We start from the raw sequence: 22,999 nt of genomic DNA on the forward strand, positions 1-22,999 counted from the left end.
AGTTAGCACCTGAGTCAAAGCGATTCCATAGCTTTAAAGAAATGGGCACCTCTGTTAGGATTTTTTTTCCTATCCCATAGGTGTGACACTATTTAAGAACTAAAATAAATAAATAAATCCCTATTCTGTCCTCTGTTTACCAGAGTTCTCTTGCAGAGGGTCTTTTCTTCCCCTAGTTTCCTCAAGTATAACTGGGCTTATCACTGTCTTGGGATACCGTTGAAGTTTATCCTTAGCATCATCATACTTTGATTATTGCTCATGCATCTTTCACTTGTCATCGGAAGTTTTCCCGAGATGGAGGGAGTTCAGCAATCTACAGCAGATTATTTTTTCATTTTAAAAGATACTCAAGATATCCCCAGTTACCTGATCAATTTGACTTTACATATCTACTAAACATTGCCTCTTCCATTCCCAGGTTTTCCAGCATGCTCAGGACACTCTTCCCTTTCTTCGTCTCCCCTACACACTTGCTTTTCTCCCTAATCTCAGGCTTTTCTTTCTTGTGGATGGCAAATAACCAGGAAGCCACAAGTTTGCAGTTACTCAGTCCATTAATAATCGCAGCCTTTGGAGGTTTTAAATAATCGCGTCTAAACGCTCTTCCAAAAGGCAGGCTGGTGCTATGGTGAAGGGCACTTTGTGAATTCACTTTGTGACATGGAAGTGTCCCACAGCCCCATCCATTGCCTTCCCCCGGGGAAGGCCAAAGCCCTCTCTAGGGCAGCCCCTCGCCCCGAGGGCATCACCGTCGGTGACAGAGACAGGCACCCTGGCTGCCCAGCTACACGCCAGCTAACTGCAGCACAAACGCACAGAAAATGCAAGAGCAGCAGGGCTACTGTCTGCCACATACCGATAGTATGTTTTTGGGAGCAATGCAGCAAAGAGTACTTTCGCTGTGAAGTACCTTCCCAATATTCAATGGCAGGCAAAGTATTCTGCATTTAATTACACATCTGCGATGATCGTGACAGAACTAAAAGACACTGTTTGAAATGAAAAAGGGAGGGTGAATGGAGAGGGGAAGTTCTTCCAATTTTCTTCATGCATTTGTTTTTACCAAGCTATGTATTGCACTTTCAAGTTATTAGAACCTATTACTGCATAGATATAAGACTGTTTTTTTAAATGCTATAATGTTAATGGTTGATTTCCCCCCTCTCTACTTTTACAATTTTCTGTCTTTCCTCATCAAAACTGATATTTTACTGAGCTGAGCCACACAACTGGAATACTGACATGCACTCCCCTAACTCTGAGTTAAGCAGGAATCTATTCCAACATAGTGCTCACTCAGACAGGAAGAAATATAATTTAATCATACGTGAACTGAAGTAAGATATACCACGAAACCTCACCATCAGTCAAGTCAGGTTGGTACCGTAAACTATGTGCACTGACTGACAAGAGTACAAGCAGAAGCCAGCCTCATCTCAGAACAAAACTGGTGCGAGTAGGAAACAAAATCATCTGCATTCACAGGAAATGGCCATCTATATTCATACACCCTCCTCCCTTTTATTTTTGAGGTTGGTATTCTGCTTTGCCAACAACTCATAGAAGACCAGAGGTCCCTCTCACATAAAGTAAGGGAAGGTGTGGAGACTCGGGGGTTCTTTATTCGGAAATGGCACATGGATCCTGAAGTCCATAGCATCTTCTGAACAGGATCAATACGGTGCCTAATCCACTGCTCAACTGAATTTGCAGTTGAATAAGAAATAACGCTTTGAATGTGATTTGCAGTCCAAACTGGCAGCAGCACATACTGGAATAACAATGATAGACTTCCCCATGTACAGCCTAGAAGTCTTCCACACACTTGAGCTCATTAATAAACTTTCTTAGTATTTGGATATCAATTTATGCAGTTTTGGGAGTTTATGGAGAGCAATACAGCATAAACCAATGCGTGCTCTCCAAATGGATTATAGAAATAGCAGTTATTTGGAGTGGAAAGGCTTTTCAGAAATCATAATTATAAAAATATTCCATTTTTGTTGAGTCGCATTGAATGAGATGCTTAGTGTAACCCATGAATAGAAGCCATTTCCATAAAATAAAATCTTAACTAGAACGCCTAGGCTCCCCTAGCATGTAGGCTGGTTTACATATCCTTGCAGTTATCCAATTTCAGGTTTGCAGAAAAGGAATCATCTATTCCATTGTTTATTTTTGTGTGGCATATAACCACTGACATTTTTAAAAATATGTCTTTTTTTTACTCTATAAAAACAATGGCCCAGACCTTCTGGCATGGAAGAGACTTACTGAAGTAGAGTAGCTCCTATCAATGTTACCATCCCTTTGGTTGCGTACACACCCTCCTTGCTGGGGCCTGGTCTCAGCCTGTGTGCGCGACTGCAACAGCACGTGTGCAAACATGGGACAAAGTCTGCTTCCACTTGCTGAAAGCAAGCAAATGTCCATGTACTTTCATAGCTCTGCCAGGCTACCATGGCAGCTAAAGTTATCTACAAATTATATGTGTTAATATGTTAAAAAAAATGGGTCATTCACCATCCCGGCCCATTTTGGAAAACACAAGAGCAAAAAAGGGAGATCTGTAGCGTCCATCCCCCAACTCTAGCAGGCGGTTGCTTCGGGGACTGCTGCCTCTGCTGTCACAGGCACCTTCCCCATCGCCAGCGAGGTGAAGCGCTGCCAGAGGCTTTCTGGCCAAGTGCGCGTCTTGTCATTGCTGCTTTTCATGGGTTTTGAGGTCTCCCCACCCCGCTCGCTTTTGCCAATTGCGACGTTGTTATTTTTTGGTAGATGAGGCCAAGACAATAGCTGGGCTACCCTCTCAAGTTAGATGTGATTTATGACAGCATTTTGGTTTTAGATGCTTGGGGAAAAAAAAAAAATCTAGAAGCTGTCCCTATAAAAACAAATAAACCTGTAAGTTATTGCTAACATCCTTTGTAAGCTAAAAAGGAAAAAGAAAAACGTGAGCTGTTCAATTCAGTTATGTCTTCCCAAAACACCTATTGTAAGTGCTGGAAGGGGTGAACACAGCCTTTCTTTTGGCAGTCAAAAGTTCAGATACTTGCTGCTTTTTCCAGAGATTTTGAGAGTAAGGCCTAGTTTTCACTTGAATGGCCCTATATTTGAAAAAAGCATTAAGCATGTACTGAAGTATGGAGGAAGCTTGTACAAACTAACGGCAAATTATAATGAAGAGGCAAGAGGACTAGAAAGCCTAAGAGTTAATAATTACATCAATACTTTCAGATGACTGTTTCCAAGTTCCCTTTGGGCCCTGGCATCTGATCATGCACATATTGTGTAAGTGCCGCTTTGCTCCTGGCTGCTCTTCTGAAGGCAACAACTAAGAGCATTTTGTACTTCATTACACACACCTACACCTAAAACATCATCATCCTCAAGCATCTCTGGCTGCTGCTGCCTGGAGATGATGGAAGCTGTGACAGCAGCTAAAGCCATAAAACTTCTGCTGCTTTTTCATTGTGCCTTGTTCAGGAGACACGTAGATTAATCTATTGCTTGTAAAAAGTAGGCTAATAATACCAGCTGAACAAGTGCAGGTTGGTACTGTACAGCTTCTCCCCTCTTTCCTTTCCCCATCCAGCACAGACCCAGCGACTTCCTTACTTCACGTTACTGATCCAGCAAGAGTCCCTGTACACCGATTGGTAGTGCTGTACCATATATATTCATGTTCATATCTATGTTTATTTTGAGGCAAGGCTTCCAGAAGTGAAAAGTCATGCTTTATTCCCTGGTAAACAGAATTACTATAGGTTTTTTTCCCCCCATTTGAGATGGTCTTTTTCAGATGATTTCAGATTTTAGTAATAATTGAAGTAGCTTGATTAAAGTCAACACTACAGTACATCTTGCTGTGGATTACAGCTATTTAGTTATCTAAAAATAAACAGGAAGTCGTATTTCCAGCCTGCTAGCTTTCCATGTCAGGAATAAAGAGACAGAAACCTAAAAGCCAGTGAACAAATAGTGGTATAAGCTAATCTGGAGGGACACAATTGCATGATAAGTGAATGAGTTAAGTTCAGCATGAATAGCAACCCAAAACCAACAGAACAAAGGCAACAAAAATAACTTTCCCCCTTAGTCTCTGGAGGGCTGCATGCTTTTCATTTCCCTAACCATTGACACAATAATTTCTCCTCATTGACACCCCATATACCTTAGGCAGGTCACCAATTGCATCTAACAGCCTGCAGCAGTCCCCAGAGGAAATAAAAACAAGTGAAAGACTGTGGTCCTGCGCATTGCGTGGGCACAGCATCTGCATTACAGCCCCACTACGTTCAGTTACTAGCCAAAAAGTTACTGGCTTGGATAAGATAGATCACCAGACTCTCCAGGAGCAAGGCAGTGACTTGATTTATAGTTGCGTTTTACCAGAATTTCAGGGATTCAGCAATGAACTTAGGTTATAAAGGATAAAGCAGAGGACACCATTTAAGGCTATTACAGCATCCAGTTAAAATTATCTCCTGTTTCACCCTCCTCCGCAGGGCCCCTCCCCCCCCCCAACAAACACAAGTAAGAATGCAACATAACTAATCCAGTTTTGATTAAATAACTTTCAGTTTGGTTTGATTTCTGAAGAACATTTCAAGAATGATCACATGTAGGGTAGTAAATTTACTGAAGGGAATATTGCATCAGACAGCAAGAATTTATAACTAATTTAGGGCCAGATTGTGACAGCCCTAATGATAATGGTGAGCAGTAACCTACATTGACTTCAAAATGATTTCTTCTGTGATTATGTATTCTACATACTAGAAATTCAAAAGGGAGGGATAATGACATTTGCATGAGATGAAGTAGTCACTTCTAAATCCTGAAAAGGACCAGGACTGAATAGCTGCTCAATTTTCCCAACTTCGAAAACACCACCTCCAAGGCTCCTGGCAAATCCTCTTTTTGCCCTCCTGAGCCTTGACAAGTGATCCTTGTTTAAAACAAGTGTTGCAAAGAAAAGAAGCAGGGGGGTTATTGAGAGCCTGTCCGTTACTCACAGAGGAGATCACTCCAGCAATTGCATAACAAAGAATATATTAAGTTCATGTACTAAAAGTGTTTGCACCTTCATAAAGAAATACCAGATGCTTAAATTAGAAAGTGTCCAAATGACATTACATTAGGATAGAGAGTTTGTAGAAAGATTGTCAAGGGGATCTCCCTTTTTTTAAATGGTTTCTACTGAATGCTCAGTGGTTCATAGAGATGTATTTTCACTTTCTAATTTATGAATTCTAAGGATGAGTCATGTCTGGCAGAGACGATTTAGTGGCATGCAGAGAAGGGATAAATTTCAGCCCCGACAGACAAATCAAACCAGCTTGCCTTTGAGTTGTAACTCAAGTTGCAAAAATTCCCAGGCGGACCTTCCCAGGGCCCAGCTAATGCTGAAGGGTGTTTGAGCCTCAAGTTTGGGGTACCTATTCTTTGTGTGCAGACCTCAAAGCAAAGCTAATGCAAGAGGTCTCTGTGAACAAACTGGGTTTGAATTAAACCCAAGAAGGGGAACTTCTTCAAAAGTTATTAATTTAGCACCTTTCAAAGTACTATATTCATTTGAAAGCTTAGAAGCTTCAGATGTATTTACAAATAGGAAATGCACATAAAGTTTGGGACTGAAAATTAGATGTTACACTGTTAGAGTTTTCTTTTACCATCTAATGCCAAAAAAGGGCAATGAAACCTTCAACTGAAATATTTTCTTCTTCCTTGCCAGACCAAAGCTAGCTGTTCAATCACTGTTATGTTATTATTATTCCTTATTATGTTATTATGATCAATGTTATTTGCTTTCCAGTTTGACAGCCTCATCAAAAATCAGTTTTTAACATAACCCTAACTAGGACAAAACTAAGAGGCATAGCATCAGCACTTCCATATCAGTGGTGAAAATAAGACAGTAGAGAAATAAAGCCTAACCATTGCAGTCAATAGAAACACACAAGGGAAGAGGAAGAGAAGAAAAAGAAATAAACTTCTATCAGTCAAAAATATGCAAAGAAGTCTTACAAAACTGCTTTATGCCTTGTCTAATTTTTTATTAGTAATAACATTTTTTTCAATACCAAGAATCAAATATTTGTCACTGTGCTGTGATAGCAAGTATTTCTATACTCATTCTAGTTGGATTTTGAAACACTAGGCTTGACTATCTTCAGGCCAGAAATACAATATCAAAAAAGTTAGCCACCCCTGTACATTCATACACAGGCTGGCAGTTTTTCTTCCCAGAAAATGCAAGCTTTGGCAATTTGGGTCTTTCTCTTCTTTTGTCTCTTGCCAACATGTAAAGGCAGAACCAAAAGCCTGGGGTGGGTATATGTTGTCCAGACTGAGGTAGCAGCCTGCACCCTGCATTAGCAGGCTCAAAAAAAACAAGCACAGCATCAGAAGCAAAGGAATTTCAGAATCACATAGGTAACACTTATTTTAGTCTAGGGGGGATTTTGTTTTTTTTTTTTTTATTCTGGTTTAAATCAGACTAGAGGAATATCATGGCCTTAGAAAAACCTCTGAATCTAGCAACATACAGTTACATAAATGTGACAGAAAATCATTGGGCCCTGAACAGCATTGTAGCAACCTGATCCCCTGAGAAAAAATATTCTTATGTTTTCAGCAGGTATACAGCATTCCGCTGCTTCAACGGAAAAACCAGCTTAGGACACCATTTGCTTTACTTCTTAAAAAACAATTTAACTGATTTTTTCTTTTATCTCTTCCTAAACTTGCTAATTCTTTACAGCCTTTTTAGAGTGTTTTGAAGTACTTGCTTTAAAACATTAAGCCTTACTTCATCAGGTTACGTAATCATAAAAAAAATTTAAGGCAGATTTAATTTCCAGGAGTTCAACACTGCAGTCACCTTCAGTCAGCATTTCCTTATTTTACTTCTAGAGGGAAATTAAGCTAGGTAAATAATGAGAAGAACTACCCATTCCCATGGTATACTTGGGAAATTTCCTCCTCTTTGTTCCTGTCACCAGCACTGGATCATATTGCTTTTGTCTTTTTGTCACTTCCCTTCAAACTGCACCCAAGTTTGCATGCGCTTCTGTGGTCTTTGACCTACTTGCTGCAGAGACAAGACCAGTTAACTGACGTTAAAATCCACCTGCAGTAAGATACCTTCTTCCTTTTGAAAGGGCTTTGGCATGAAGGCTGTGATGTGCCAGTCGGAGTAATACATTTTCTAAGTATCATGGTCACATCTATCATCTGCAATTATGAATAAAAACAAGAGCCTGAGATGGAGCAGAGAAACGGGATGAGCAGAGCACTTGTTCACTTAAAGATGTAAATGATGAAAGTTTGTTACAGAAAAAACTTCATAACATATGCTTCCTAAACTAAAATACTTCCAGTAGCCAAAAACAGGTTTCTCATGAGGCAATTTAGGGAACTCCCTTGAAGAGTTTAAATTTTCTGTGGATTTTCTATGTCTGTATGTCAAGCTCAAAAATAAGTGGGTTCACTCCATGTTCCCTGACCATTGCCCTTCATTTAGTCTCCTGAGAAACACCCTGACGTATTTAAAGCGTACTCCTACAGATTGCTCTATATATCACATCTTCAGTATCTGTTTTCTAGTTCACCTCCTCTACTCCCCTGCTTCACAGATGATAAAGAACCATCATAAATGTTTAACAGGCAAGATAAGCTAATAAACACAGCCTTAAATATTATCACCCTTACAAACAAGAGCAAGAGAGCAATTTCTCCTAAAAGAAAAAATCACACCTGTCTTTAAACCAGAGAGCTTTTTATTAAGCAAGTGACAACACAAGAGGCACCTCAGATCAAACACTAAAGGCAAAAATGAGCATAGCACGTTTTAAGACAACCTAGCAAAACCCATTTGTTCAGTTTATTAGTCAGTTAATTGGATTTACTTGCCACAGCCTGATGTAGTTGGTGTCCCCTTGTTATCTGTTCACGTCCAAGCCCTGACAGATAACCTTGCCTACCTCCACTCTCCGTTCTGTTTTCTGCCCAGCTGTAGCCACGTTTCAGGGTCACAGCCACCAGTTCCCCCTGAAAGCCAGCATCAGCTTAGCTTTGAAACAAAAGTGCACACCTCGCTGTGTGTGTGAGTACAAAGTTCCTTGCAGAGTGTGACCCAACCTTTGGCCAAGTTCACAAAGGGGAAAAGTTTATAGAAAATGAAACAACTTGGGAACCCGCCATCTCAGTACATTCCTGTCCCTGTCCTGATCACAGCTGGGTGCAATGAGTTAAGATTTTCGGCAGCCTGAACCAAGGAGGTCAGATATCCCCCAACAAGTGGTTAACCAGATCCCCACCAAGGTGCAGGCAGTTCCTTGCATCCAGTGATGTTCATCCATGAGATCACTTTTCTTTTCCTGTTCTTCCTTGCTTTTGTGCCCTGTTGCAGAGATGAATTTGGTTGAGCTAACTGTTCTTTTTACCTTGCAAGTCATTGTATTCAGCCTTCCACTGCCTCCTTCCATGAAGAGCTTGTACAGGCCACTGCATCACTACCGTGTCTAAAGACATGCTCATACCTTGTGCAGAAAGGTTTGTCCTCAGCAAAGCCAGAAAAATGAGTCATATTTGCAACCGATGGCATTTAAAGTTTAACAAATAGAAAGAGGAAAACTTAAAAGCTAACTTTAAACTCTTCTTCCTACTTCAATCAAATATCCCTAAGAAGCTTTGACCTGAGAAAAAAGGTGGCATGTGAATTTCAGGAAGATTAGTTTCTTTTGTGGGAATTTAGTTGGGTAGAGTGAGATTAGACATGTGATTGATAGGTAACTTTGAACTCAACACAGAAGGAGCTACAACCAGCCTGTAATAAAGTAAATTACTATTCTGACTTTGAACCAGATGTGATCACACACACAAGAAATAGGCAAATTCTTTGTAAGCATCATGGGATGCTTTTAGTTTAAGACTCCTTAAATGCATTTGCATTTTTAAAATCTCACTGTAACTAAAGGGTTATTGTTCATTTTCTAGGTTCTATCAGACCTAGATGCTGCATGTCCCACATGTGCCTACTTGGAACATTTTGTTCTTTGCGTTTCCTACTCACTCATCACAAAAACAGATGAGAATCACACGTTATTGCTTCAGAATATTAAAAGTAAATGCAGAGAGGGGTTAATTTATGCTTTCCGCAAGAGATTTGGAGAGTGTTATTATGAACCATCTTGAGTGCTAATATTTTTCTTTTTATTTGCTTTGTTTCTCTGAGCATAGCTGTAGAAAGAGTAAAAAAATAACCTTGGGCATTGCAGGAAGTAGACTGCAATCCAAGAGTAATTCATAATGCAGTTCTAATAAGGGCCTTGTGAATACAGCATCTCAGCGTATTTCAGGAAAAGGAGAAAGCAAGCAAGCAACCTTCCCCCAGACAAAAAGGTCAATACTTGTTGAGCCATAGTTAGCCAGCTACTGCATATAGGGAGAGGTATGTTGCTCTCAGACATGAGGTGACATATTAAACTACCGAAGTAAAAGGGAGGTTTATTATTACCCAGCTACGTCAGAATTGCACCAACTTATTTTTGTTTTAATAGTCAGAAATATGTCAAGTTAGAAATTGGGCCTTATTCTCTTAAAGAGGGGCCCATTGTCCTGCACAGACAATGGAAAGATCCTTTCCCATGCAAAGGAACAATACAGTGAAGTACAAGTGTGTGGCCGGACACTTACTTGACCTCACAGAGAGGACCACGAAGTTACCATACTGGGGGTATCCTGGCCAGAGCTGCCCTGCAAGGCAGCAGTCCCAGCAATATAACTGTGGGATGACACCAAAAGCTTTTGCCTAAGGAAGAGACTGATAGAGCGCTGTCTCTTCTTTATTCAGAGAAGGACAAATGTGCTCTGCACATCTGGCACTGTAAGCAACACTTTTGGTTTTCTTCCTGCCACAGCACATACTGAGGTTCGGTGCAAGCAACGTGCAAGTTCCTTTGTAGTGGGCTGTCTTTCAACACAAAGATATCTATAGCACAATCACCTCTTCTTCCCCAAAGACGCTTCCTTTTGTAACAAAAAGTCCCATAAGCACTGATAACACAATAGAAATATTAATACAAACATAAAAGTTGAAGCTACTTTTATCGTCCAACTGCAGGAGTATGATTAAATCCACTTCACACTTGCTCAGGCCTTGAAACTTTTTTCTTTAAATCATTCTTTTCTTTTTTTCATCCCACATGGCCTCCCCAGCCAAATAGAGGTGGAACAGGAAAATATTATCCTGTGGAAACTCAAGCTTTTAGCAGCAGCATATTTAAAAGCTAATTAACTTATACACTCAGAGCATGAAGATGTTTCAAGGATAACACATGACCCTTCTTCCTATCCTTTCTTTCATGACATTTTCCTTCTTTATGCAAGTTGATACTCGACACCATGTGTTATGATACTTATCAGTATTATTTCCTCAGCAAGTTAAGCGATGGCAGAAATAGTAATAAATGACTGTGTCAACAGGAGGGTTACTGGGTAAAAAATCTGTTACCTTCAAGCACGCACCATACAATAATTTATTAAAGTGTCAGGAACAAACCTTTAAGGTGAAAATGAGCTGACTCAGAATTCTCTGATTATTGAAAATGAATCCTTAACAGAAGTAAATGGACAAGAACAAAATTTCCTTGCTATGTTCACCATTCAAAATTAATTGGAAAGTGGCTGTTTTGAGAATATTATATCCTCTAGTGAACTGAAAATGCTGTATTTTTTACTTTGAAACCAGGAATGGAGAATTAAATTAACTCTGAGGTTTGTTTGCTCAGAGTAGGCCACTAAAATGGATTAATTAATCATCATTTATGAATACTCCATAACAGAGTAGTCAGCTCTTCATAAAACTGCAAGAATAGCAACACAACAGTAGAAGAGTTATGAAAACAAATGATGAATCTCCTGGATCTCCAATTTACATCAGCTTGCCTGGCATTTCTTTCTTCACTTTGAAGAAAAGCATCCTGGTGAAAATACTTAATCAGTGTTTGTATGAGGCCTTAGTTTAAAGGGGATGATTTATAGCTGTTCTCCAGCTATTTATGTGCGATGCTGGGTCTTGTGCAATAATTTTCATAGAAAATGTCAGTATTGTTCTGAGAGATTTTAGCTTTCGCTACCTGGAGACTATGAAGTGCCATATTAATGGTAATGGACATGATTTGTTGCATCATTCAAAGCACAATTAGAGCCAGATCTTATTTAGCACATCTATTTCAGGAGAAATGTCAGAGAAACAGTCACATTTATGGATGCTTATCCAAACTAATGATCACTTTGACTGTTATTTGCCATTAGTAGATCCATTACCACATTTCTCCCAAAGTTCAGCTAGCTTGGAGGATGACATTCAACTCATTAATTGGAAGGATAAATGGAGAGAAAAAAATGACTGAAGAACTAGCCAAAGAAAGCACTAGCCCAGGCTGCTACTAAACTTGCCATGGTCCTACCCCTACTGAGCCCACTTGCCCCATAACATGCTGTATTGGGCTGTGACCTGGGAAATACTGAGCTTCCTCTTGCAGTATCAAAACAGCCAGGTGCTGAACATAGCAGCCCCTGAGCAATGCCAAGCACCTGCAGTGCTAGTTAAAGCAAATCCTTGCTTCCTTAAGGTGGGCAGCTGCCATCCTTAAGAATTCCCAAATTTTTTTCAGAAATAGTTCCCTCCTGCACAGAAATATTGCCTTCCCTAAAAAGGCAATGACTACGGCCAAGTAGTCAAGGCCATATCCAGGGCATACGTTGACAATAAAAACCTTAACCCTAGATCATTGCAGATGAGAAAATTGAAAGAGAGCTCTCCGGTGACCCACTGCACATACATAGAGCCTACACAGACAGACACATTGATCAGCCTATACACACTGGTTTGCTCATATGCAGGGCCCAGGAATATTTATAACCACTGCTACTAGTTATTTGGCAGCCTGGCCGCTGCTGGTGCCCCTAGTTGAATGTTATCTAGCTGTTTACACATTCTTCAATAGCATAGTCTCCTGTTCTTATCTGAGAATCACAACCACACAGGTATTACACAGCTAGAGCAAACACTTTCTTAATTATACATCATCATATCCCCTGGGAGCTACATAACTAAGGTTTAGCATTGCTTGAAACATCATATTTAGTTCCCCCCCCCCCCCAGAGTACTGAAAGAGCAGTTTATTCCCTTTAAACTAAAAAGTCAAACAGGAAGAAATTTTCTAGGACTATTTTCCACTCACCTAAGAAGGAGGCCCCTTAAGATTTTTGGAAATTCTAGAAAAGTAATTACTTCTGCTGCAAAGATATTTAATCTTCACTAAACACCGCTCCCTCCAGGATTATCTGCGATTTCTGTATGCCACTAAAACATGCCATTACTTAATTAGATATTAGGCATTTAGGAGCACCATACACAGAGGGGAAAGCAGACCCTTTCTTGGAAATAATGCCAAACCCAGAGGAAAATTTGGTGAAGGCGGAAGAAAACAAGTCTGCAGGCTGCCCACGAGGCTGATCCATGGTCATGGCTCCAGCCCCGGCGCTAGAATATCATCTGTTGTCTCCCCAGACACATGGGTATAAAGCTGAACTCTGTTTTCATCCATATCCAGTCCAGCCACTGCTTTTAACCCAGTGGGTTTTTATTGTCACGCAGCAACCTCTCGTCTTCTATACCTCTGTTTCATATTACAGCACCGAGTTTGCATGACATACCTGGCTGTATGTCCCTTTCACCTGGGTAAGGAAAATTAAGAAGCAGGAGTAGGTGCTCCTGGGTGCCATCAACTGCATCACATGGGGGAGTTGACTTCCCAGCTGGGCAAAGCAGGCAATGGCCCAAGGTGGGCCTGCTGCTGCACAGGCAGTGGTGATCCTCAAGGCAAGAGGACCATGATGTTTCCTGCAGGTGCCCAGTGTCCCTCCTTTCCGACCAGCATACCTGTTCCTTCTCAGATCTTAGAAGCAGTATTTTAGGAAAAATCTCTTTCCATGATCAGTGTGTCATTATTTTATTCCCACAGGGCCAAACCCAGAGTTACTTTACACATATACACAGAATAAGTACAACATTCAGAATTATTTGTAATTTTCCCAATCTGTCATAAATGCAAGGCTTGTAAGATCCTTGTAACCCCGCACAGGTGCTGCCTGTGGTGCATCCCTCCAGAAGGGCTGCAGGGGGATATGGAGGGACACTGGCCAGAGGCATCACTCGCCCACCAGTCCAGGCAGACCCTCGTGCTGCAGGGGCTGGGCAATCAGTTTAATATCATGACATTACAAAAAGTAAGAGAGAACTATCATTCTTTCAGCACACTAATAGACAGAACTCCAACATTTACTACAGATAGTCAGTGAGGGTGGGATATAATTTAGTATCAAACTGATGACAAGGAACACCCAAATTATTAATTAGTATAGCTTCAATTACTTCATACCAATTTTAATCTGCAGAGCATTATGAAGGAAGTTGACAGCCTTGAGCAGTATTTTATTGTTGCTGTTAACAAGGAGCATGCAATGCATACTGTCAATGAAATGAGTTAGTGACAGCTATCTTCATGTACCAGCTCCTTTGATCATCTTTGAAATCTGAAGTCAGAGCATCTGGAGACTTCAAGGCTGCTTCTTTGACAATGCTTTGTTATGTTGTCAGAAACTGTTGGTGTACAACTCTAACCTGAAACAATGGTGTCCAGATCCTCTTTCATCTGGTGTATTTGTGTAATTTGAAGTTGGGTTTATTCCCAAGTCTAAACTGAATAGGTTTTTGGTTTGTTTTTTTTTTGGGGGGAGGGGAGAAAAGTTTATATTCTAAGAAAGTATTTTCCATGAGAAAACATAGATGAAGAAAAATCCTATATCATGAATTTCCCCTAGAAATGTAAATGTTTTCTAATAGCAGGAGGATTGAACTGCTCTAGACTTTTGGAAAGACTTCATAGTACCCACAAATTTAGGCAGTAACACCACATTTGCACAGAACCCATTAAAATTTAACCATAGTTAGCTGTATTGACCATCATTATACAAGTGTGACAAATGAACAGATGTAAAAATAAATAAAAATCCATTTACTTTTTCCACCCTAATGCAGGTATGCACTGATTTTAAGGTCATCAACAGCAACAGTTATCTTCTGCAAGCTCTGATAGTATATCTTAAAATAAGTTGTAAAAACTTTTAGAGCTGTGGGTTGTATAAGGAAACATAATATACATTTTTAATTTTTATATACATGTATATAAAATTAGTGGGCAGGAACATCCTAGCTGACTTTCTTCATCTAGGACCACAGGCTTTGGGGTATCAAATACATGTACAACCTGAGAAACAGTTGCTGTATTGAAATGCAGTCATGATTCAGCCTTTGTTTAAAAGGTGAGGATTAGGTAGATATTAAAAAATAAATACATTGATATTTTATTCTCATAGGGAAAAGAGCAAGGCACAGGAGTTGTGTGTTGATAAAGAATTCATTTAATCATACCATAATGAAAAAGTAGAAAACTTTCCTGGGTAAATGAGAAAATTTTCCTTTCGGAACAGGGAATGTTAAAACATAGCTACTCCATGGCATCCATATAGCTCTCCCATGGCCTTTCCTACCATTGATTCACAATGGCTAATGAATATGTGCATGTGAAATGAAATGCTGGTCAAAATCTGTCACCCTCTTCAAAGAGGAAAGTTTCTTTCCAAATATTACCTTCCCTGCTCTCTTTAGAGATATCATGTTTGGAAGATATTTGATTATGCTATCAAAAATGCTAAAATAAGATATGTGCAGAGTGGAAATAGAGTAAAAGAACAATTTTCAGGCATATAAATGACTTGCTTCAGTAACAGAAGGGTCATGAATATGACTAGGGCTGAAATCTAGAGAAACAATTTGTCATTATTAAATTAGTGCTTTATCAACACAAAAATCTCACTTCCCACTTTCTTTTTGTGATCCCACACAAGCGGCTGCATGAAGGGCCCCAGCTTTCCGGGCTTCATTACCAGTGAACAGGGCTCTGGCTCACGAGGTACAAGAGAAGTCTGTAATAGGAGGCTGTCAGGATGTGAAATATATTAAGCATTTGAAATTGCAAGAGGTATTTCTGTGGTCAGCCTAGCATAGAGCTACTTGGTATTAGTAAATGGACACTTGACAGTTTTGCATTTCTCAGCCATGACATCCCATTTACACATTCAGAACTACAACGTGCTGCCATCTAGATCCAATTACGGGCGGCTGCTCTTGGAGCAACTGTAGAGCTCTTTCCTGGAGCGACGGAAAAAGACAAAGAGCAAAATTCATTTTTCTAGGGAACATTTTTGCAAGAGAAGGGCAGTAAATACTTCTGCATGAAAAGGATGCTCACACCACACATTTCCCAGCACTTATCTGTTTTGCACAATGTTGAGCTGCACACCTAAATCTTTTAGAGGAATTAATGCCTCCCTTCTTGCTAAATTTTATCAAAGAGGCACAGAAGCAAGGGAAAAAGATACAGCACAAAGACAGCAAACAAGTTCCCCCTAGAGGAGTAACATCAACATGCAAGACCCACCCCTCTTCTTGGGCTTTCCAGCACGAGGCAGGGCAGGAGGCTGAGCTGGAGGAAAGGACATTACAGGGAACACTCTTCCTGTTTAATTATTGAACAGCCAAGAGGACAAGGTGGACCACATTACTAATGTATAAGTTTTGTAATTGATTTTTCATTGCAAGTGCTGGATCAATGAAAAGGCACTTATAAAATTTCAGCATAAATAAGAGGTGTATCAGCCAATATTTGATTTCCAGTATTGGATAGCCCTCTTTGAGGGGGCCCAGCTATACCAGTGAGATAGGCTGGGTTAAGCTGCAGCTGGAAGCTGGACCCCAACAGTGCTTTTTCCGGGATTGTTTAGCTCTATTAGGAACATACATTATGTGGAAGGAGAAACCAGAAGCTTTGTGCCAATTCCATAATTTTTTTTTTTTTTAAACAACAAGTACAGAGAACATCAGTGGCAACGAAACATGGGCTTCTGGAAACGACCTTAACATCAGCTCCTGCACAAGTCAGAGCCGTGCAGATTTCCACAGAGCTGGAGTAACTTAGGCTAGCAGAGGATGTGACCGTTACCCTCAGTCTTCCAGGGATAAATGCTCTCAAATGAGAAGCTGTGCCTGCGCTGCAGGATCCCAGGGCGCTTCCCCAGCTGCAGGCAAGACTTTCAGGGTTAGGCACTGAGGTGGCTTGCGGGCAGAGCCAGTCGCGGCCAAGCCCCAGGGTGGGAGCCCGCTCCCTGCGCTGCGGTGCCTGTGCTTTGCGGGGCCAGGGGGTACAAGCCCTCCCACCACCCAGCACTGCACCGCAGCAGCGGGTGGTGTCTCGGGGAGGATGTGATGGCTGCAAGCACTAGCAGCAGTTCAGGTGCAGTTCTAGCTATGTTCTGTGTTTTCCTCGTGTGCCTGGAGAGCAAAGCAGGGTTGCAGGGCTGAAGGCAGGAAAGAGGGCCAAAACTAGAAGTGAGCTTTGCAGTTGCATTTTCCCAAAAAGATGTCAAAATTGCGCTGATGCAGTAGCAGCACAGAGCAGCAACAGAGACATTGGGATGCAAACCTGAACCCAAGCTGGCACAGTGGGATGCACATAGCCGCAGCTATACCGTTATTAGCATAGCCGCGTGTACCTGACAGCACATCCACAATTCACCTATTGATTCCCATCTCTAATTGGGCTACCGTAAACAGCCACTCCTCTGACATTTAGGATATTTTGAGCTACATGGTGTTTTGCAAGAGTACCTTGTTAATGGAGAGTTAATAGGTTGAACTAAATCTAATCACCATTATACCCAGCAATATAAGCTGGAAGCCTTTACCCAGCACTTCACAAATACATAATAGCACAATATGACTGCAAGTAAGCATATTGGTAAGACTTCATTAGCTTTACAAAATGTTTCTGCTGGGCTGTGCGGCAATTATTCTCGCTCTCATTCTGCATATTACTAAATTCAACTAAGAACAGTTTAAAAATATGCCCATCTTTGCATGTTAATCAGTCAGGTATATTTTAATGTAGTTGTGAGTGCTTTTAGTTAAGGCTCTGCAAGATTTACATTTACAGAAGGAAAGAGTCCTTTATTACGCACACACAGTAATATAATAATACATTGTCTCCAAATTCACAGCCCTAACCTTCTGCTCCCTACGATCTCAGGGTGGTACAGCCGATTTTTAAGCAGCCCCCAAAAAACCCACAACCAAAGCGTGTGAAGGGGTGCAGCAGCACCATCCCTGGCCAGCAGTGCGAGCAGTCCGAACTCCTCGATTCGGTGCAGTTAGACCCCAAAGTTGAAGTGCCCGTGGGGCCGCCTGCTCCCTGCCGCCCTCATCCCATCACCTCAGGAGCCACCGCTCAGCTTGGCCAGGTCTCCGTTTACACGCCCAGCTGGGTCAGGTCACAACCGTTCAGCTTTGTTAATAATTCACTAACCAAATATTATGACTTGGAAGCAGGGACACCAGTAAATAAGCAGATGGAGGATGCAGCTTCTAACAGAGTCTGTCCCTTAAAAGAAATAGAGTATCTGCTTTTCCTTCCCTTTGCCCATCCAGCCTAAGAGGGAAAACTGTATCTAATTTACCAGCTAAAAAAGGCACACGGACTGTGCAGGTGGCCTGAGAGATCTAGGCCCACCCTTCTCCTCCTCCCCCTCTTTTAGGGGATAGAGAAGTTGCAGTTGTGGACCTACTTGTAATATTACAGAGCAAGCAACAGAAACAGGGAGAAATAAGCTGGCTGGACACTTTGCTTTGCACCAGTTTGAATGGTTGCAGTGCTGAGCAAAAAGCAGGATTTTTTTTTACATTAGACATCTATTTTTAATATATATATAAAAATTACAAAGGCAGTTCACAGTCACGGCTTTGGCCCCTATTGCTTCTACACGAGGCTCTTGAAGGTGGAGAAAGCAGGCTAACGCAGCTCTCTCTAAACAGAGGGCAGGTTTAAGGAGGGAAATCCCATCGACTTTGAAGAGCTGTCCCCAGCTATTTGTTACTTGGATAGGGAATCTCTTTCTATAGATAGTTCTTCCCCCTTCTAACTGATACTAGTAGCTATTCTCTTCTTTCAAATACTTCAGTGCCCAACTTTCTGTCTAGAAGATAACCTCTGATCCACCCCAGTATCTGGCTTCCCAAATCTTTAATCGGCCTCACAATTTATCTTCTGCAAATCACACCATTCCTCAGGCTCCTCACCAGCCAAATATAAATCTCAGCACTCTCTGCTTTTGTAAAATCTTTTGCAATCCACTGCTGAAAAGCTATAGCTCTTTATCTGCATACAAAGAGATAGGGAATGAAAATAATAATAATAGAAGAACACTTCTGTAACAAAAGCATCTTGACCACAGAGGCAGGAAAGCGATGGGGCTGGGGTGGGAGGATGTGTTATGGGGAGCGAAAGGGAGGCAGCAGCTCTCAAAGTATCAGTGATCACAGTGAAGGGGCCAAAGGCAGAGACAAATTACCAGAACTAGTAAGATATCGCATTGGTACAAACCACAGCATCATCTGAGCCCCACCGCCCTGCCGAGCGCTCATGCCCAGGTACCCACGTCCCAGGGACCAGGACGAGCTCCAAAGCGGCGCACACAACTGGCTGCACTCAGCGTGCCGTGCTGCCTGCGGGCTGGGCAGCAGCAGCAGCTCTGGATTCAGCAGCTCTCAGGGCTTTTATTTAACATGCACAGCTTACGCCAGCTTAACCCAAGCTTAACACACAGCCACCAGAGCCTTTTCCCTCCTGCTGCGGTGCCACGCCACCCTCCGAAAAGCATCACCCTGCTGTGACAAAACACTGGCTGCTGGTTACCACCAGCCTGCACCTCACAGCAGACATTTGGGTCACGCAAAGCACAAACAAGTTGCCATTGCTTCTATTCACCAGTTTTGCTCAGAGCCCTGCAGGAAGGGACGCTGATGGCCTTCCCCTGTTTGTATGGCCCTGCCGCGCTACAGCGCCGCTCTGCAACAGCGCTGCGTGTCATGCACAGCAGCAGCCACAGGGCCCCAACCCAGGGCTTTTCCAGGCACCTGTGGCTGCTCAAGCACATTCAGGGCACAGCAGCTGCTAAACGTGCTTCTGTGAATGCCTGTGCTGTAGACATGAACAGTCAAAACCCACCTCCTTGTCTCTCAAGGAATTTGGATCAGAAGAGCAGAGAAATATACATTTATACCATATGCAACATACCATATATATTTTCCTCCACTTCAAATAAGACCAAAGGGGCAGAAGATGTCAAGAGAGGCAACCAAGATTTTTTTGACTCCATAAAGAGTGATCAACTGGATGTTGTGGATTGATTAAACTCTTAAATTAGAATGACCTAATCTCTCATATAGATACACTTTTACATTAAAAAAATCTTATCCAAGGTTAAAGTTAAAGCAGAAGGAACAAGTAGATTTACTTGCATACATTTTATTTCCTGGAGTAATATTAAGTGTCACTGATGACCTCTTTGGCACTTATCAAAAACCAAAAACACACTTTGGAGGCAAGATATTCTCTATCAACATTTCCTAAGCATTCACTTTCCCTCATTTTTAATGTGTGTAAGACACGCTTGTCATATTTCTATGAGCTGGACTTAAAATCAGAATAGAAATTTTGATTTTTGGGGGTGGGGAGGGTAAAGAGTCAGCAGACTGAGAAACTAAAGAGATTCACTAGCTTGTTTATAAGTTTCAGAGGTACTACAAATGGAGACACCCACAACATAGGGCAATTTTAATGCCTGCTCCAGTTATGTCAAACACTTTTCAACCATAAAACACATAGGCGTTGAAGTCTACAGAGTCCAGCTGATAGGAAAAAACCTGTACAGTTGCCAATCTCTGCTCAAAGGAGACTCATAACAGAATAAAAATGAAGAATAAGTTACCTTTTGTGGAATAAAGTGGGTGCGGTGCAAACATGCTGCAGATGGGCCATAAGGGACACTTTTTCCTAAGTCCCATCCATCTTCACTTTACAAAAAGTACTAAAAGCCTTATAAATAATTTAACAAACTAATGGACATGTTTTTAAACATTGTGGGCTGATGTTTAAAAAAAAAAGGAAGTGGCACATTGGCAGAGCAACAGGGTGAAAGTGGAAAGCTTGCTGCTTTTTATGCTGTGGTTATTCTAAAAAGATAGAAGAGCATGGCTCACTGCAAAGGCAGTATCTTGGTCAGCAGCACTTTCCTCCTCTAAAGCTCCAGCTACCACAAAGCAGCAACATATTGAAGAGGAAGCTCAATTTTAAGGGGGTACCAGTGATCTGTTTGGGAAAGCTCTTGGCTTTCAGCAGCACTGAGCTGCATAGGTTAGCAAGAGCAGCACCCATAACCTCAAGCACTTCACCACTTGAGGCATGAAAGCCCCTAATATTGAGGCTCAGGGCTCCCTACCAGTGGGAAGTTTAGTTATCAGGCTGAAACAAGGGCTCCAAGGCTCTAAATAAGGGACCAGGGTCCAGATAGTCATCCAGTTTCCCAAACATAACCACCTACAACAGCATATACCTTGACACTTCCAGTCTGTCTGATTTAAGCCCTCAAAGAAACACAGCCTATACACTCTCCTACCTGCCTCAGCTGACCCAGAGCACACACCCAACATCACAAAAACTCCAGACAAAAAGCTCACTGATCCAAGCACACCCTCAGGGCACCAAGTCTCCTGCCACGTCTCCCAAAGCAGGAAAGCACAAACATGCTCCCGCTATAAGTGAGGGACTTTCACGGTTGCACTCAGTGCCAAGAGCCTGCAGCTGTGCTGCCCATTCCCCTTCCTAGTCTTCCCAAAAGAGACTCACCTGACCACAGGTATCCAGCTGCAAGTAATTTACTTGTGACCCTGGCAGACGCTTGGCTGATCCCCCCGTTTCCTCCTGCAAGCCTGCCTCTGAGCAAGGGGACGTGGGTGACCCAAGTGGCCACATCGCCTGCTGTAGGCACCAGGCCCCCGCTGAGGCTTAGCAGGCTGGGTGCCTTGCCTGAGGCTGCGAACTCTGGAGGGAAGAAGGCGCAAAAAGGCCACGAGATGCAGTGTTGAGTCGATGTCCCTCTTCTGAGACTAGTCCGACCCGACAACAAATGAATCTGTGCCCGTGCTCTCACAGAACACACGTTAACTGGCTGTATGAAAAAAAAAAAAAAGGCAAAATATTGTCAGCGTCCTGGGTATCTGATCTGTCACATACTGATGCTGGCTAGTGAGCACCGTTTCACCTAATCGCAAAGGGTCCAGCTCAGCTTCTGTTTTATCCTAGGATTCTCCTTGGCTTCAGGAATTCAGCGTAGCGCAAAGGGACGCTTTCATAAAGGTCATCTATATATGCATCCTATATGGAGATATTTTCAACGTCGCGCAAAGGAGCACTTCACAACATAAGGACCCTGACGATACTGTCTTTGTGGGGATTCTTGATCTGAAATAATCTCTGTTGTCTTGGGAAACTCACAGCTGTGACAGATGCACAGGACTTGGGGAAAAGTGAAGCTCTTAGTGTCTGTGGATGTATCATTCTTATCAAGTGACCACAAGGCTGGTGCTTTATTTTCCTTCCCCAGCCTGAGATAGCATTAAGGCAGGATAACAAAATGCTGAACCTCTCACCATCATATTCTGGAGTTCACAATGAGCATCATTATAGCTCTTAATTTTTTCTTTCGTATTAAGGCCGCCTTGAAGCACGGTATCATTATTAGGAAGTGCCCTACTTGGCATGCCTTTTGAGGTTTAATTGCTGAGGTCACATAAATTAATTTGTCCTTTCTGCGATTGGCTGCATATTGTAGATTGTTTACTTTGGAGCTGTCGCGGGAAGAAAGAGAAAAGTGTACACCGTTTAGTTACCACTATGGTGTTATTTCTTGATAGCTGTATACTTAAATTCCACTGTCAGTGTGCCTCCTATCCACAGCCACTTTATGGGGTAAAACAGTCAAGTAACAATGCTCATTTTGATAGCATTCTCGTAAAGCTAAATAATGGTGGTAGCTAGGTAAAGCAGGCCTTTGCAGTCGTGAAACTGGGTGTGATAGCCTCCTATAAAGAAAATACGAGGAAATACATTCTTCACACCATTCGTACAAATTCTTCTCTTTATCTCTCTGAAGGGAATGATGAGATCTACAAGGCAGTGACCATGTAAAGGAGAAACATAATAAGGCTGATAAATAGGAAGAAGCTATATTACCTTTAAGGAGAAATCAATGACAGGGATATTTAACTGGGATACCATCCTTCATAAAGGCTTGAAAGTTTCACGTTTCAGAACTTACTCATCTACCTACAGCCCTGCCATTTTAAGCAAACCAGCCAACCCTGCAAGGGGAGCAGATAGCACATGAGTCGGCTTTCCAAGCTGATTCTGTAAAGAGTAGCTGCCTTAAAAAAAGAAAAAAGAAATCCCCAGAAAGGTGAGGCAAAGGGTGGAGGAAAACGAGGAATGATTAAGCCTGGCAGGGAGGTTAGGAAGTGGGACTGGTTTAACGTCTTTAGTTTGTGGGTGGGGGAGAGAGGGCTTGGCGCATCCTTCCCAGGAGGTGCCTGCCACCTGCTGATGTCCCCCTCCTGAACGCTTTCTCTCGCCTCCCAGATCAGCGTCTTCATGACCCACTTGTCCAATTACGGGAACGACCGCCTGGGGTTATACACCTTTGCGAACCTGGCCAACTTTGTGAAGAGCTCAACTAACCTCCGGCTCCGGACACTGCCCCCGGTACAGCTGGCGCATAAGTACTTTGAGCTCTTCCCGGAGCAGACGGACCCTCTTTGGCAGGTAACGGCACGTCCCGTTCACACCCTCAATTTCAACACCCACGTGCTGAAATAAGAACATTTTCTTGGGGGGGGGCAGGGGAAGGAAGGAAATAAAAAGCCCATTTCACATTAAAATATTTCGTTTTTTTCTACATGCCTTTTCAGATTATT

At 42.1% G+C, this 22,999-nt stretch overlaps 1 protein-coding gene and 1 long non-coding RNA gene across 9 annotated transcripts in view; one reads left to right on the forward strand and one right to left on the reverse strand.

Moving 5' to 3' along the window:
• LOC138067154 (uncharacterized) overlaps positions 1 to 8,057 on the reverse strand; it is a 36,460-nt gene extending 28,403 nt beyond the window's left edge. The window contains exon 1 of the long non-coding RNA XR_011140866.1: positions 7,992 to 8,057. This is a non-coding gene — a long non-coding RNA (uncharacterized lncRNA). The remainder of the gene's footprint in view (positions 1 to 7,991) is intronic.
• Positions 1 to 22,999, forward strand: part of LOC104138034 (N-deacetylase and N-sulfotransferase 4) — a 165,469-nt gene that overhangs the window by 118,580 nt on the left and 23,890 nt on the right. For 5 of the 8 annotated variants that reach the window (XM_068941754.1, XM_068941751.1, XM_068941750.1 and 2 more), the window contains exons 8-9: positions 21,333 to 21,386; positions 22,665 to 22,847. In XM_068941754.1, coding sequence (XP_068797855.1) covers positions 21,333 to 21,386; positions 22,665 to 22,847 — 237 coding nt within the window. The remainder of the gene's footprint in view (positions 1 to 21,332; positions 21,387 to 22,664; positions 22,848 to 22,999) is intronic. The other 3 variants (XM_068941756.1, XM_068941757.1, XM_068941759.1) reach the window with 1 other exon arrangement.

Source organism: Struthio camelus, chromosome 4 (assembly GCF_040807025.1).
Source record: "Struthio camelus isolate bStrCam1 chromosome 4, bStrCam1.hap1, whole genome shotgun sequence".
Taxonomy (NCBI): domain Eukaryota; kingdom Metazoa; phylum Chordata; class Aves; order Struthioniformes; family Struthionidae; genus Struthio; species Struthio camelus.